Source organism: Patiria miniata, unplaced genomic scaffold (genome assembly GCF_015706575.1).
Source record: "Patiria miniata isolate m_02_andy unplaced genomic scaffold, ASM1570657v1 HiC_scaffold_19, whole genome shotgun sequence".
NCBI lineage: Eukaryota > Metazoa > Echinodermata > Asteroidea > Valvatida > Asterinidae > Patiria > Patiria miniata.
The window spans coordinates 5835536-5850395 of record NW_024037057.1 but is presented as its reverse complement, the minus strand read 5'-3'; the positions used below and the strand labels follow the sequence as shown (position 1 = coordinate 5850395).

Here is a 14860-nt window from a genome sequence, read left to right as displayed (position 1 = left end):
AAAAACCGTTTTCATTTTGCCATACCAGAAACCGGAGACTTTTTTTGGCCTTATTTAGTGGTCTTTTATGGTTCAGCCACTTGCTGCATGTATTGGCCTAGTACATGTACTATATATCTCTTGCACCGTATACCGGGCATTTTTTATGTGGGTTTTTCGTCTTTCATCCCTTAAAATGATATTGGAAAGGGGAGGTCATGATACGGAGATAGTTTGGTTGGCTTAGACTGTCAGTCGATCGCTTATTAATAGTGTGTGACATAATGCACATGCTGCTTTCACTACTACAGACGTGGGTCGGGTTTGGGTATACGAGATTTGTACAGAGTCCCATTAACTGTGTACATTTCAGGCGGAAGTGCTTTGGGAAAAAATACACAATGCATTGTGATAAATATCTCAACCGAATATTTGTTGGAGTGGCATATGCACTAAAGCTTCAGTGGGTCTCAACGGCAGGCTAGCTGCATGTGACGTCATGGAAAGGTCATTATCTATGCAAATCTTATATTGTAAACATGTATAATGGTACAGCTACAGCTCTACATGTAGTTAAAATATATGTAGCAGTGACGGCATACTTGCTGCATACCATAGACCTGCACTGTACGGGGAAGCGACATTTCGTCCATGTTCTGAATGGTTTGTGAGGGATTTTTGTCTTGAGATCGCCCAGACTGGAAAGCTGAAATAATGGCAACAGGTAAGGACTAAAGTTCGTCTGATCATGGAGAAAGTATCAGATCAACGCTAGCACGAATTCAGCCAAAAGACTTCACTCAAATCATAGCTCCATGCGCATCTGTTTTGGAGTATCAAAGACGTGCGTTAAAATGAATGCTGCCATGTAGTACACGTATTTTACACGAACTGCAGTGATCGAAGTATTCTGAGGTTCCTACAGCGCACACGTCCATGCAACGACAACGAGGACAGCGACAAGAGCGACAATTAACAGCAACCAAAGTGACAACCGACTAAAGTGACAACTACAGCGACAATGCAGTGATCGAAGTACACTGAGGGTCCTACAGCGCACACGTCCATGCAACGACAACGAGGACAGCGACAAGAGCGACAATTAACAACGACCAAAGTGACAACCGACAAAAGTGACAACTTTCAGCGACAATAACGACACTTATTTTAAGGCAACTGCTGCGCTCATATATTTGCGACAATTATTTGAAGTTGGTATAAACATGTACTTTTTCCAAAATTTCAAATATCTTCCCCGAGCGAATTTGGAAGAAATATATTTCCCTGTTACAAATAAATTTGCTTGGTTGCATTTGCAGGCCTTTTAACACGGTTGTAAAAAAAGATTTTACACAACCTCGTCCCCAGTGCTCACTTTATTTCCAACGTTGTTTCCAATAGTAAGCCCTGGATAGGAAACTTTCTTCCTGTGTCCTGATTCGATACTGCAATTGGCTAGTAATGGATTTTTATTGTGTACTTCGTGTTGTTATTCACAACGTGCAGTACGTGTTTTCGCGATCATTCGCCCACGCCTGCTCATTTCCTTTCCAATTTGTTCACATTAATATGAAATGTGATACTGCATGTTGTCTCGATACGGTCGTAACAGTTTAATTAAATAAATCGTGTTTTCGTAACTCACGCTGTGCTCGCGCTGCGACGAATTGACTCTGTTTTTACCCCAGATAGCGGCATACAAAAACGAACGATAATGTAACGCACATGCAGGCACCAGACTATTCCTCATTTGCATACGTGTTCAAAAATCTTGCACATGCAAATGATCCTTTACCAGGGTGAGAGAGCAGGTAGTGATGGGCGCGTACTGCTCGACACCCTGGGGTCGAGATTGGGTTTTACACAGCGCGCTCCAGTTCATATAGACTTGAAATCAAGTCGTTTCAGCTTTATTTGTCCGCTGGCGCCACCAAAATGAACCAGCGCTGTGTCACTGTGCTCGCCGTTCAACGTTCCATGGCCCATAAAGAATCGACGCACACGCCATGGGACCCTTGTCATTTATTATAACCCCTTGGACAGCACTGTATGCGGCGGCGCAGGCCGGCTGACTAAACCCGTCCAATTTCCGGCTTGATTTCAAGACTAGCAATAAAAAAGGGTCCCGCGCTCCTAATTCAAAAGTTGAAATTAATGAACTGATTACTTGCCGTTGGCCAATTTGTCTTCGCCCGATATATCATTAGAAAGCTCATCACTAGTACAATGCAAACAAAATTATCAATTCAATTTGAAAATCTATTTTTTCAGGGTGCCACACCCAAAAAGCACATAGGCCTACACTAACTTTAACAAACGCAAACGTGACAATATATACCAGTGACAATAGTGACAACTAATGGCGCGACAATAACGACAATTGAGGCAACGACAGCGATCACATTAGCGACAACGATAATAGCGACATTAACCCTTCGAGCAGCTTGCCCAAAAAAATTACGCGGTGGAACCACCATGAGAATTTTATCACATCATTTTTTTCTAGGTCAAAAACCATGGCACGCCTGTACATGCACAAGATATAGGTCATTCACATGGCCAGGGATTGTGCTCTGGGCGGCACGAGGGGTTGACACAAAGGGATCTGCGGCACTTAGGGGTTGGCCACTAAGATCTCCAATTACTGCACAGAGGCATTGGCCGCCATCTTGGCTTCTGTCTTTTAACACTCCTTACTCCGGAGTTGCTAGGGTCTGGCCAATGGGAGTCTACAGGCTTGTGGTGTATAGTAGGGGTGAGGATTACATGGAAGCTTGGCCTTATTGGCCCATTGAAAAAAAAAATATGACCATATTTGGAAAACAATGAGATTTCTTTCACGCGCCGCTGCTCGAAGGGTTAATAGGTACAACAGAGAAACAACGATAGTGACAATTTTAACATGGACAACAACCACAAATGAACCACACCATGGACCATAAAGCACCCGCGACCACGACAAGAAAAAAACATTGAATTTGCACTCCCGTCTGTCATAGCGTGACAATTTCTTTAAGTTTATTACTGGAACCAACACTTACGGATTCTCCTTTTTCGTCTCTTAGGTTACAGACGATTTGAAAATGATGAGGCCAACTTCGGCACGGCAGTGTCTAACCAAACCTCTTACCCACCATCCCAGCAATTCAATGCCCCGCCCCCTCCAGCTAACGGACCTTATGCACCGTCCTATCCCAGCGCTTGTCTTCCAATGGGGCAAGTAAATGGCCCGCCCCCTCCTTATTTCGTCGGTCCTCAAGGTGGCACACCGGTCATTTGCTCCCAGCCTGGGCCTTTGTACGTGGCTGTAAGTAATAATAATAATAATAATAATCGACATTTAAGAACGCTCTTATTAGTAAACTAAATCACATCTCTTACAGTATTATTATTACCTGTGATCATTGGGCCAATTTAACATTCCAAATACCATCTCAGCTCCCTTGGGAGTATACAGCTCGATGCTGCCTGTTAGGTGCAAGCAAGCTAAATCAATCACAAAACCATCTCTGCCCTCACAAGTACCCATTTTCCCCTGGGTGGAGAGAAGCAATGAGTGACAAAGTGCCTTGCTCAAGGGCACACGCACCATGACCCCGGCTGGACTCGAACCCACAACCCGCAGCTTTACCCACAGACCATGAATCCAGTGCCCTTAACCACGAGGCCACATCAGTACATCTAGTTCAGTCTGTTCAACGTTTAGAGGGCCCATGCACTATTATTTTTTTTTAATGCAATCCTTTGAAATGCACCTTTGTGTCCAATTTAACCCTATTTTCAATATTCGTTGTGCCTTTTTTCAAAGGTGTTTTGGTGCCGTTTATGTGTTTATGCTAGTGCGAATGTCCATATTCATGAGCAAAAATGTGACATAGTCTCAGACAAAAACCTCAAAGTTGCTGCCATTTCAGTGCCAAAAGTTGCCAGAAATTTGGATATTTCGCTCTCCTTAATTTGTTTTTTTGTGTGGTGATTTCGTCGTGTCAGTACGTGGCACTAAACCAGTGAGCAAGCTTTTCTTAAAAGAATTTTTCAATAAGCAAATTATATGGTTTACAGAAAACCCCTAAACTGAACAGTGTCTTCCTAAAATGACATTTCGGCAACAGCGCCCTCGGTCATTTTTAAATGTTTAAAGAGGTGTACTTTTCAATAAAAATTAACGAACAAGAGAAATAAAAAATTGTTTATATAATTAAGAGGAGTAGAAGGTTGCACAAGGTGTGTCAGTCAGCCAGGCAGTTAGTCAGTTGGAGAGTCGGGAAATCAGTCGGGGAGTCAGTCAGTCATGGGGGAGTCAGTCAAGTATACAAAGAAGACAATAGGCAGGTCCTTGCTAAATTACCCTGGGCGGAGTGACCTGATGCCCCTGGGGCATCAGGTGACCGAATTGTTTAATAAAAAAAAATTGAGGGCCAATGACAGTCACCTCCTATCCAATCCTCATTCAACCCTTGCCAAAACAGCTGGTTCAATGAACTTTGCAGCCAGGGCTACACCCAACAAACTTTCGACCAGGCCTCCTGCCAAGTCTCATTGAAACATTAACAAAGACCTGTAACATGGCACAGCCATCTCCCATTATATCTGCATACCACAGCCACCAGTCAATTCTCTTTCCAGCGCACTGTCTGGCAACTGTCTGGCACGTGGCTTTTTGTTGTATTGCTATGAATAGGGTCTTTCGTAGTGCGGGAAAGTACCTGCTGCCCCGAGGGCCCCCGTTGACGAGTGGCTGTACAGTTTTTTTGTAAACGCTGCTAAACCAGCAGAAATGTGTACAATGTAGGCAGATCTATTACATTATTCCTCGTTTGCCCAACACAGGTGGCGCCCACACAAACAGTGGTACACGTCACCCCGGTCCACATCAGGAATTACATGGGGTTAGCGTTCATTGCACTGAAGTGCTTCTTCCCAGTGGGGATTGCAGCCATGGTCATGTCTTGTATGGTAGGTTGCATTGTATAATTTGTGGAATAAACAACCTCGTTCCCATAATGTCGAGCAGTGCGCTCCCACTGGCTGCTCTTCGGACTTCGGACTAATCACTCCGTCTAAAATCTGGATAGCTCTTTGGCCATTGCGCGCTGTGCACACATTTGAAGCTACGTGCTGGTTCCGAAACTGTTGATTCGAAAATGGTGCGGGAACCATTGTAAATACTCTCATCGTACATTTTATGATCAACAAAAGCGAAACTGACCAGGTGAATTAATTATAACTCTTGAAATGTTGAACAAAGAAATTGACGAGCGGGGCTTGAACCTGCGACCTCCAGATAACCGTTCCGGTGCGCTTACCAACTCAGCTATCCAGCCCTATGCTGGCAGTCCCCCAATCAAACAATATCTTTGCTCAAGGAGCGCTAGTTAAAAGCCATATTGACTAATTGGGGAACCGCCAACATTGGGCTGGATAGCTCAGTTGGTAGAGCACCAGAACGGTTATCCGGAGGTCGCAGGTTCAAGCCCCGCTCAAGTCAATTTCTTTGTTCAACTTAAAAAAAAAAATAATAATAAATAAATAAATAACTAAAGTATATTTAACAACTGTTATCTCAACATAATTTAATATAAAATTGAAATGAAATTATAGCTACGGCACTGCACGTATACTGGAGCACAACTGCCAAATTCATTAATGTCGGGCACACAAGTTATACTGTGTCGAATTCACTTTTGGCTATTTTTTTTCTTTTCTTCTATAGGTGCGCCAGCGTTATGAAGCTGGAGACATCGAAGGCGCACAGTGTGCCTCCAAAAGTGTCCTGATTCTCTCCTTGATCAGTGTTGTGTGTGGCATAGTAACGGCTCTTATTTTGGTGCTCATTTTCACCGCCCGCTAGTAACAAAACTGGTGACATGTAGCCTAATTTGAAGGCATAGATCAATTTAATTGGCTCTTCATTTAATCTGCTTGTTTCTCGAAACAGGCATGCTCAGATGCCCATTTCTTACAAGCTCTGCTTCTTTATGGGCCCCTCCACAGTATCTTTCATTCTTATTGTTTGCTTACCTTCGACTTTATTCAATTTGTTTTTCTGCTGTTCTCTATAGGATTGTCATTGTCATTGTCATTGATATTGTTTTGGTACTGTGGAAATAAACTGAACTGAACTGAACCCAAAGAAGAATGTTCAAAACCTAAACTCTTGCATGTTCAAAACCTAACCTCTACAAGTTTTCAGCTCAGTGAAGTAAAACTTAACGGGTTTTTTTCTCGAGCAAAAAGTGAAGAAAAAAAATGCACAAACGTTTGATCACGAAAGGCGGTTTCGCCTATAAAACTCTATCTCCAATTGCGAGTAGTCAAATTGACTGATCGTTGAAAAGCCCAACATTTTGTGATTTCTTCTAAAAATGACAGCAAGCCACAAGACGTTCAGTGACAGCACGATCTTTTATCTAATTCAGCTATTGACAATTATTCGGCAGGTTACTTTTTCTGGTCGATATTTTCTTTTACTTTATCTGGTCGATATGAGGGTTCGTGGGTATCATAATAGGAAAGAAAAGAATATTCTTTTTAATAAAATACTGTAAGGCCAAAAAAAGTCTCCGGTTTCTGGTATGGAGCTTGCCCAAAAAGTGGCGCGGCGACGCGGCTTTTTTTTTTTTTTACCTGATTTTTTTTGCTTCAAATGTCGGCTGATGACTGCAGTGCAAATGTATGGGAGTCCAGAGAGGCCACATAAAGCTTATTCTCGACCATAACCCAATCTAAAAACACGTTAAAATTGTGCAGCAGCTGGATTCCAGTCAAACCAGTGAGTTTGGCGGTTTTGAGAAATCATCTTTCATTGAAAAAAAAAAATCATTTTGCCGACGCGCATGGCTACGGCGACGCGCGCGCATACCAGAAACCGGAGACTTTTTTTTTTTGGCCCAAGCTATACGCAGATTTGTTTTTTATTCGTCAGTGAGGATCTGTATGCAGACTTTTTGATATTTGTATTTGGCAGGTAATTATTTTATATTTCAATAATTTGAACAAGTGTTTTTTTTACTTTAAGACTATTCTGATGTTTAATTTGCGTGACAATTTCTATATCTTAAATACTAATATTCTTCAGTTGAATATTGGGTTTTGTCAAATTTTCAATCAAAGAATTGTGATTTCTTTAAACAATAGTGAAGGCTTCATCAGATTTTTTCTAAATATTGAAATATAATAATACGGAGTATAACCGTTTATTTAAGTTGCATTTTTCCCCGGTATTTTATTCAGTCGGTACCGTAAGTTAGGCAATTACAAAGGCAGGATATATTAGGCGAGCGCCGGAGGATGGTCAAAAAGTGTCTTAAACATGACGGAAGTGGCAACTAGTGTACAACCAGTTAATAATTTATTTTTTTGGTGAAAGTATGGACCCTGACGAGGTCACAGATCAAAATTACCCGAAATCCCTGTGGCGCCTCTCAACAGAATATCGCACAGTAAACTGACATCCCTTTTGCTCACAATATTGACTGAAGTTTATTCGAATATCAGGCCCGTTCATGCATCACAATCAAAAGGTCAATTAACCATTTTACAATCATATGAAACCCCATAAGTGAAAAAAGTGCTTAAGACACATTTTGTAGGATCTAGTCACAAATTCAACATATATCCTTTATATTTCCATATTTTTTTTCCCTCGTGCTTGTTCGGGGGGATAAAAAGGGTCTGGCAACTTTATTTGATACTTTGGAAATTACTTAAACTGAATATAGGTCCAAATAAAAGCGCAAATGAATCAAACACGAAGCGTTTTAAGGGATCAACATCATTAGGCCAGTCGGCTGAGTCAAACACCCCTGGATGCTGTTTATTCCTAAAGCTTCAAAACTATATATATGTTGTACAAAATAATGGGTTCATATGGCAGATTTTTTACTCAGATTCAAATCATGGACTATTGAAAAGTAGTTGCGAAACGACTTGAAAACATTATGTGCATTATTTGTCCTTTTTTTTTAGAGTATTGTTTACTAATATACCGTACGTATTCAACGTCCATTACAAAGGCTAGACATTTTAACAGAATCTACAGTTGTGCCATGGAAACTTAATATTCAATTAATTAGTATTGCCGACATAATGCTGGATAATTTCAACCGCTGAAAATATCTATTCATTGGCACACAAGCTTTCATCGGTTGCTATGTGTTACCATTCAGCACTTTAGACTCAAGAACCGCTGAGTCTCAAAAAGATGGGTCTTGGAGCTAGATAGGCATGTCCGCGTCTACCTTTAAAGTGGACTTACATCATGACGTCTCAATAAAGTCACGTGCATATGTCAAGGCCTATGACGCAACCAAATGACAATTATTTAAGAGAATATGGCATGGAATTTACACTGGTACATATTTTGTGCAAATACCCGCATCCTCCGAAAAGTATGAACATGATGACACCTTCCTTTTAGGTTAGGCAAAAAAAAACCAAACTCGGTCTCTGGTCAGCGCGCGCGTCGATTTTAGTCATGCGCGTGAGTCTTTTCTTTTTCTTCAAATTAACACGGAAGCTACAACAGCGCCCTCTGTTGCCGCACCTCCTCAAATTTGTGTATTAAGGAGCACCAAGGAATGGGGAAATTGCACCAAGGCAAATGATGGAGGACACCAATGTATAATGAGGACACAAAAACTGAGCAAAATATTACCCACCATGACTGTACAATTCAAGATTGAAAAAAAAAGCCACCAAAAAAACCAAAAAAAACAGCGTCGCCGCATCAATTCCGGAACTTCGGTCTGCCCAGAGACCGACTATTTTTTTTGGCCTTACTTCATTTTGTTCATTGCATAAATTGGCGTAAGCCCTCATTTCTAAAAACTATATGTGTAGAAATGCCAGAATTCTTTGTCCATGTTGGTAACATTGTGCTTCCAGACTGAAAAGAAAGTTTCCAGAACTTTATTCCAAAAAAAGTGGGTTTTTTTGTCGAAGCTGGAATAAAATCAACTTATCCAATTATAACGTGCCCTACAATGGTAAAAGGGATCCAGGATACGGAGGTACGTTCGGTTGGCTTATACTGTCGGGCGATCGGTTATTAATTTCTTGACAAGCTTCACTCATTCTAGTTCTTTGATGAGGCTGTTGATTGCTCCTTCCACAATTATACAAACTTGGCTCTGGTTTGGGGTAAGAGTTTTGTGCAATGTCCCATTGACTGTGTACATTTCAGGCGGAAGTACATGCACTTGGATAAAATCGCGCTTGGCAATGCATTGTGATGCAAACTGTCAACTGAATAAAGATTTTTTTTGTCTGGCATGTATAACACCACTTTGCTGGATCTCAATGGCTACAGCTCTCATTCATAGACATGATTTATATATCGTACTGACGGAACATAACTATAGGCCTACGCCACCAACTTGCTGCACGTAAACCAACTAGCTGCATGTATACGGCGGACGTTTCGTCCATGTTCTAAATGGTTCATGTGGGATTTTTGTCTTGAGATCGCCCAGACTGGAAAGCTGAAATAATGGCAACAGGTAAGGACTAACTTCGTTTGATCATGGAGGAATTATCAGATCTTCGCCAGCATGGGCTCGACCAAAAGACAGAACTCAATCTCAGGCAGATTTTACCTGTTTGATTGAGAGTGTCAAAGACGCAGTCATGTAGTAATTGTATGCACAAACTGCAAAACATGAAAGTACACTGAGGGCTCTACAGCGCACACGTCTATGCAACGACAACGACGACAGCGACAAGAGCGGCGCCATTAACAGTGACAAACTTAAAGATGTGTCAAAGACGTGTTCAAGTTAACGGTGTCACATAGTCAACGTACACGAACTGTGGTGACATGATCGAAGTACACTGAGGATCTTAAGCACCCACGTTTTGCCACGCGACAACAAGGACAGCGACAAGATCAAGAAATAACAGCGACAAAAGTGACAACCGACAATGGTGACAACCGAATAACAGCGACAATAACTGCACATAAGACAATGGTTGCGATAATGTTTGCGACAATGAATTAAAGGACACAACTGTGACAATTAACCAGTGACAATTCACGGCGACAATAACGACAATTAAGGCAACAACAATGATAAAATTAGTGACAATTAACAGCGACAAAAGAGAGAATTAATAGGTACAACAGAGTAACAACAGTGACAATTTTAGCATCGACAACAACAACAAATAGACCACACTTACCACAACTACGACAAAACATTGAATTTACATTCTGGTCTATATATCATACAATGGCAATTTCCTGATAATTAATTCAAGGAAGCCTCACAAAGGATTAACCTTTTTATCTTTAGGTTACACACGATTTGAGAATGAAGAGGCCGACATCGGCACGGCAGAGTCTAACCAACCGTCTTGCCCCCCACTCGAGCAAGTCGATGCCCCGCCCCCTCCAGCTACCGAACCTGATACCCAGAGCTGTCTCCATGACCTCCCAACCTACCAAGGCCCCCAGCAGCTTCAGCCCGTCGCCTACACAGAGCAGCCCGCATCGACTGGGGTATCCGACTTACCCCTTAAGCCCCTCCCATCTGCTGACGAGTCGGGCCAAACCCCGCCCCATCCCAGTGCTGAGCTCCCAGCGGAGCAGATTAATAATGCCCAGCTCCCACTTCATTCCATCGTAACTCCTGGCTTACCGGTTATTAGCTGTCCGCCTCAGCATGGACGATTATCCGAGAATGTAAGTACTTCATCAGTTCAATCTGTTGTAAAATTTGAAGGGTCCATGTACAAATGACGTAATTTTGTTAATGCAATTCTTGGAAATGTCATTATAACCTATGTGTACTATATGTTCAATTTTCGTTTGCCATTTTCGAAGGCATTTTTGTGCCTTTGGGATTTCGCTAGTGCCAATTTCATTATTTATGAACAAACGTACGTGTGATGCCATTTTAGGAAGAAACCTCAGTGTTCAGCCATTATAGCACTACACGTTGCCCGAATTTCGCTCTCAATAATGTTCTTTTCCTTATGATTCCTTGCTGCGTCATAATACAAGGTGTTTCAATAAAAAGGAAACCTAACTTTGAAGAACCAGTATGGACAGACTAAATATTTACTGGCTGTAAAACTGGTATCATCTCTGGAAAGCGTAATCTCTATGCGTTTCAATGATATCTTATTTACATTTCCAGGGTCATGCATCACTGAGCGCCATTGTCATGAAATTTTGATGCAAAACTGCAGTTGGTTCACTTTCATGTCAAACACAATAGGCATGTTGTGTATGAGTATTCAAGAAGAAGACACGAGTGCATAAAAAGAAACCAAAACACAAATTGGGTTGGTTTCAAAACGGGATTTATTGTTTGTCATGAATTTCTCGTTTTGACCAAGCCACGTTCACTTAAATGTGCCATTTTCCCGAGGACTAACATACAAGCCATTTCACAGACATTTCCGTAACAATAGGCACACTGTGCCCCAGTGGTTTTTTTTAGGAAAGTGAACAAACTGCACTTTTATATCTTATTTTCAAGACAATGATGCTCAGTGATGCATGACTTAGAAAACCTAAACATTGAAAAGCATAGAGATTACGCTTTCAGGTGATGCCAGATTTATAGCCAGTAAACATATTGTCTGTCCATACTCATTCTTTGAAGTTTGGTTTCCTTTGTTTGAAACGCCCTGTACTTGGCAGTCAACCAATGAGAAAACGTTTCTCACAAATATTTTCAATAATAAATACGTTGGGGTTTACAATCTTAACAGAAAATCCCTAAATCCCAGGGATTTAAAATCCCAGAATCACACAAATGTTGTGATGTGTACAATAGGCTGATCTATGACATTTTGTTCTTGTTTGTAGGTGACACCAACAGAACAAATAAACACCACATACTACTATTGTTTAGCGTATATTGCACTGCAGTTGTTTCCTCTGATTGGATTTGCAGCCTTTGTCATGTATTATGTGGTAGGTATTATACAAATTATGAAAGTTTGTGAGTGCAATGGTAAGAATAATTTCATTCGGTGACAGATGAAATGTTGCATTCCACGAGGCGAAGCCGATTGGAATGGAACATTTCATCTGTCACCGAATAAAATTATTCTTTCTGTTGTACGAACGTGAAACATTCATTATTTGTTTTATATAACAACTGAATAAATCCTCGTCATCTGATTGGATGACTTTTAATAGCCAATTTATTCAAGTTAAAAATTGTTTACAAGTTTGACAAGTGCAGAGTTATCATATTTAATTTATGCAAACTGTTCAACAGGTTGCGAACTATCATATTCAATTTATATCAATTTAAAACTTTTCCATAAGTTTAGAACTTAAACAGTTCAATGAGTTCAGAACTTTTATGGCCAATTTAAACACCACAGCGTCACCTTCGGCAACATGTGCAGTGACAGTGCAATATGGTACTTCTAATCACGGTGCAATAGTCCTTCCATTGCACTGTGCGCTGCGCGCCACGCGCGCGCCGTGCATTGGTACGAATAATTCAATGACATGTGATCAACGATCCACCAATCAGATGACGGGGATTTAGTCAGGTGATGTATAACATCGTATAATCCGCGGAGTAGACAACCACGTACTCATGACGTCGATCAGTGCGCTGTCACTATTCATGGTTACTCTCTAAACATCTAGATAGCTCATTAGCTACACACTACGCGCTGGTTCCGAATTTCTCAATTCTTATATGGCACGGGTATCAGTGTAAGCACTCCCAACGTACATTTAGAATAAAATAATATTAAAACAAGAAGGAAAGTACATTCAGCAGTTATTGGATCAAAAGATACAAAACATGTTAAGTCACAAATTATTTATTTTCTGGACTCGGTAACGTCACTTTTAACTACTCTTTCCAAGATCACACTGGACTTGATCACTCCTGCCAAATTCGATGCTATTGGGCACAGCCGTTATACTGTGGCAAAAATACTGTCGCCTGACAGTCACGTGCGAATGACCCCAAATAACCCTTAATTTTGTTTGCAAAAATCTGAGGTTAATGTTGACTGCAGGTATGTGTTTTTTTTTTCTACCGCAGTTGATATGTCGCCTGGAAGCTGGAGACATCGAAGGTGCACATTGTGTCGCGAAAGCTATAAAGGTTCTCACCGGCATCAGTGTTGTGGGTTTCATAATAGCGGGTAGCGTTTTTGCTATCATTTTTACTGCACGTTAAAAAGGCCATTGGAGGGGCTGATGTTCAACCACTGATCTCTATATAAAGACTGGATAGCGGATATGCATACAACATTCACACAATAGACTTTGCATATTGACCAATTCGCCCCCGGTCTCACGAAGATGGCCGCGTATAATACGAATGTTCTACGCGTAAATACGCGCGCGTTGTATCAACAGTTGACGCGCAATTCGTACATTGTGCGGCTCTGTATTAGCTATCCAGTCTTTATATAGAGATCAGTGCACTCTAAAAACAACTTAGTCAAAATATTGACTGGTTTTCCCAGTTATTGGAAATTGACTAGAAATTTAGTTAAAAATGCAAAGTTCCATACTATGACTAGAAACGTAGTTGGGTTCGACTCCAATTTCAGTTATTTGCATAACTACTTTCCAAAGTCAATAATACTGACTGGAAAAATCTAGTCAGATTGACTGATTTTCAGTTGCACCCAGCTGACCCTGAATGGCTAGTCAAATTTGACTGGTTTCTAGTCAAATCTGACTAATGCTTTTTTAGAGTGTGTGTTCAACCCTGTTTGATCATTTAGCTTTTCATTCATTTTCGCTCGTTTCCAACACCACTCGAAGTCCAAAGACTTTTCAAACCCTTTGTTACAACTGATAATGTAGTAACCAACGGATAATGTATCACCAACCGATAATGTTACACAAATTGACCGATACTGTATCACTAACCGATAATGTAACAGAAATTGACCGATAGTGTAGTAAATGTTACTACACTATCAGTCGATTGTTGTTACATTATCCGTCTTAACCGATAATGTAACGAATATTGACCGATAGTGTAGTAACATTTACTACACTATCGGTGAATTTCTGTTACATTATCGGTTAGTGATAGAGTATCGGTCAATTTGTGTAACATTATCGGTTAGTGATACATTATCCGTTGGTTACTACATTATCAGTTGTAACACCCTTACCTCAGTGCTGAATGTTAAAAACGTAAACTGTAGAAAATTTTAACTCGGTGCGGTTTCCTTTATTGTTTCAGTCCAGAAAACAGTTTAAAAAAAATCACAATCTTTATATCACTACATGCGATTTTTTCTGTAGAATCCCAAGTTGTCTAATCACATTTTGTGATTTTCTCCCAACTTGACAGCAAGCCAGAGGGTGTTCAGAACCAGTGTAGGATTTTTAATCCAAGTAATGTTTTTTTTTTTTACAATAGTTACTGTAAGGATAAATGCAAATGATCCTGTATACTTTAATGGTCAGTTGGTCTGTCACATATTAGGCAAAAAAAAATACTCGGTCTCTGGTCAGACCAAAGTTCCGGAATTGATGCGGCGACGCGGCTTTTTTTTCAAGCTTGGATTGTACAGAAAGGTGGGGTACTAGTGTGCTTTTTTGGTGTCCTCATGTACATTGGTGTCCTTCATAATTTGCCTTGGTGGCCTCGATCATTTGCCTTGGTGCAATTTCCCATTCCTTGGTGCTCTTTGGTACAAAAAAAAAATGATTGACGCGCATGATTAAAATCGACGCGCGCGCTGACCAGAGACCGACTTTTTTTAGGGGGGGGGGGCCTTACCAACAAAAAAAAATCTTATTTTTGTGAGAAGATGTGCACGATAAGTTTGCTAATTCAAAGAAGTCGACGAAGCAAATTATGTACTCAGAAACGTAACACGTGTTTTGCTATGGACGCATGCAGAACAGATGAGGGAAACACAAATAATAACA

The 14860-nt window shown here is 40.8% G+C and overlaps 1 protein-coding gene across 1 annotated transcript; it reads left to right on the top strand.

Moving 5' to 3' along the window:
• Nucleotides 1–582: 582 nt before the first annotated feature.
• LOC119725508 lies at nucleotides 583–6100 on the top strand. Its single transcript, XM_038196920.1, has 4 exons — nucleotides 583–703; nucleotides 3045–3286; nucleotides 4810–4935; nucleotides 5693–6100. The coding sequence occupies exons 1-4, from the start codon at nucleotides 694–696 to the stop codon at nucleotides 5828–5830; spliced, it is 516 nt and encodes a 171-aa protein (XP_038052848.1). The 5' UTR covers nucleotides 583–693; the 3' UTR covers nucleotides 5831–6100.
• Nucleotides 6101–14860: the final 8760 nt, after the last annotated feature.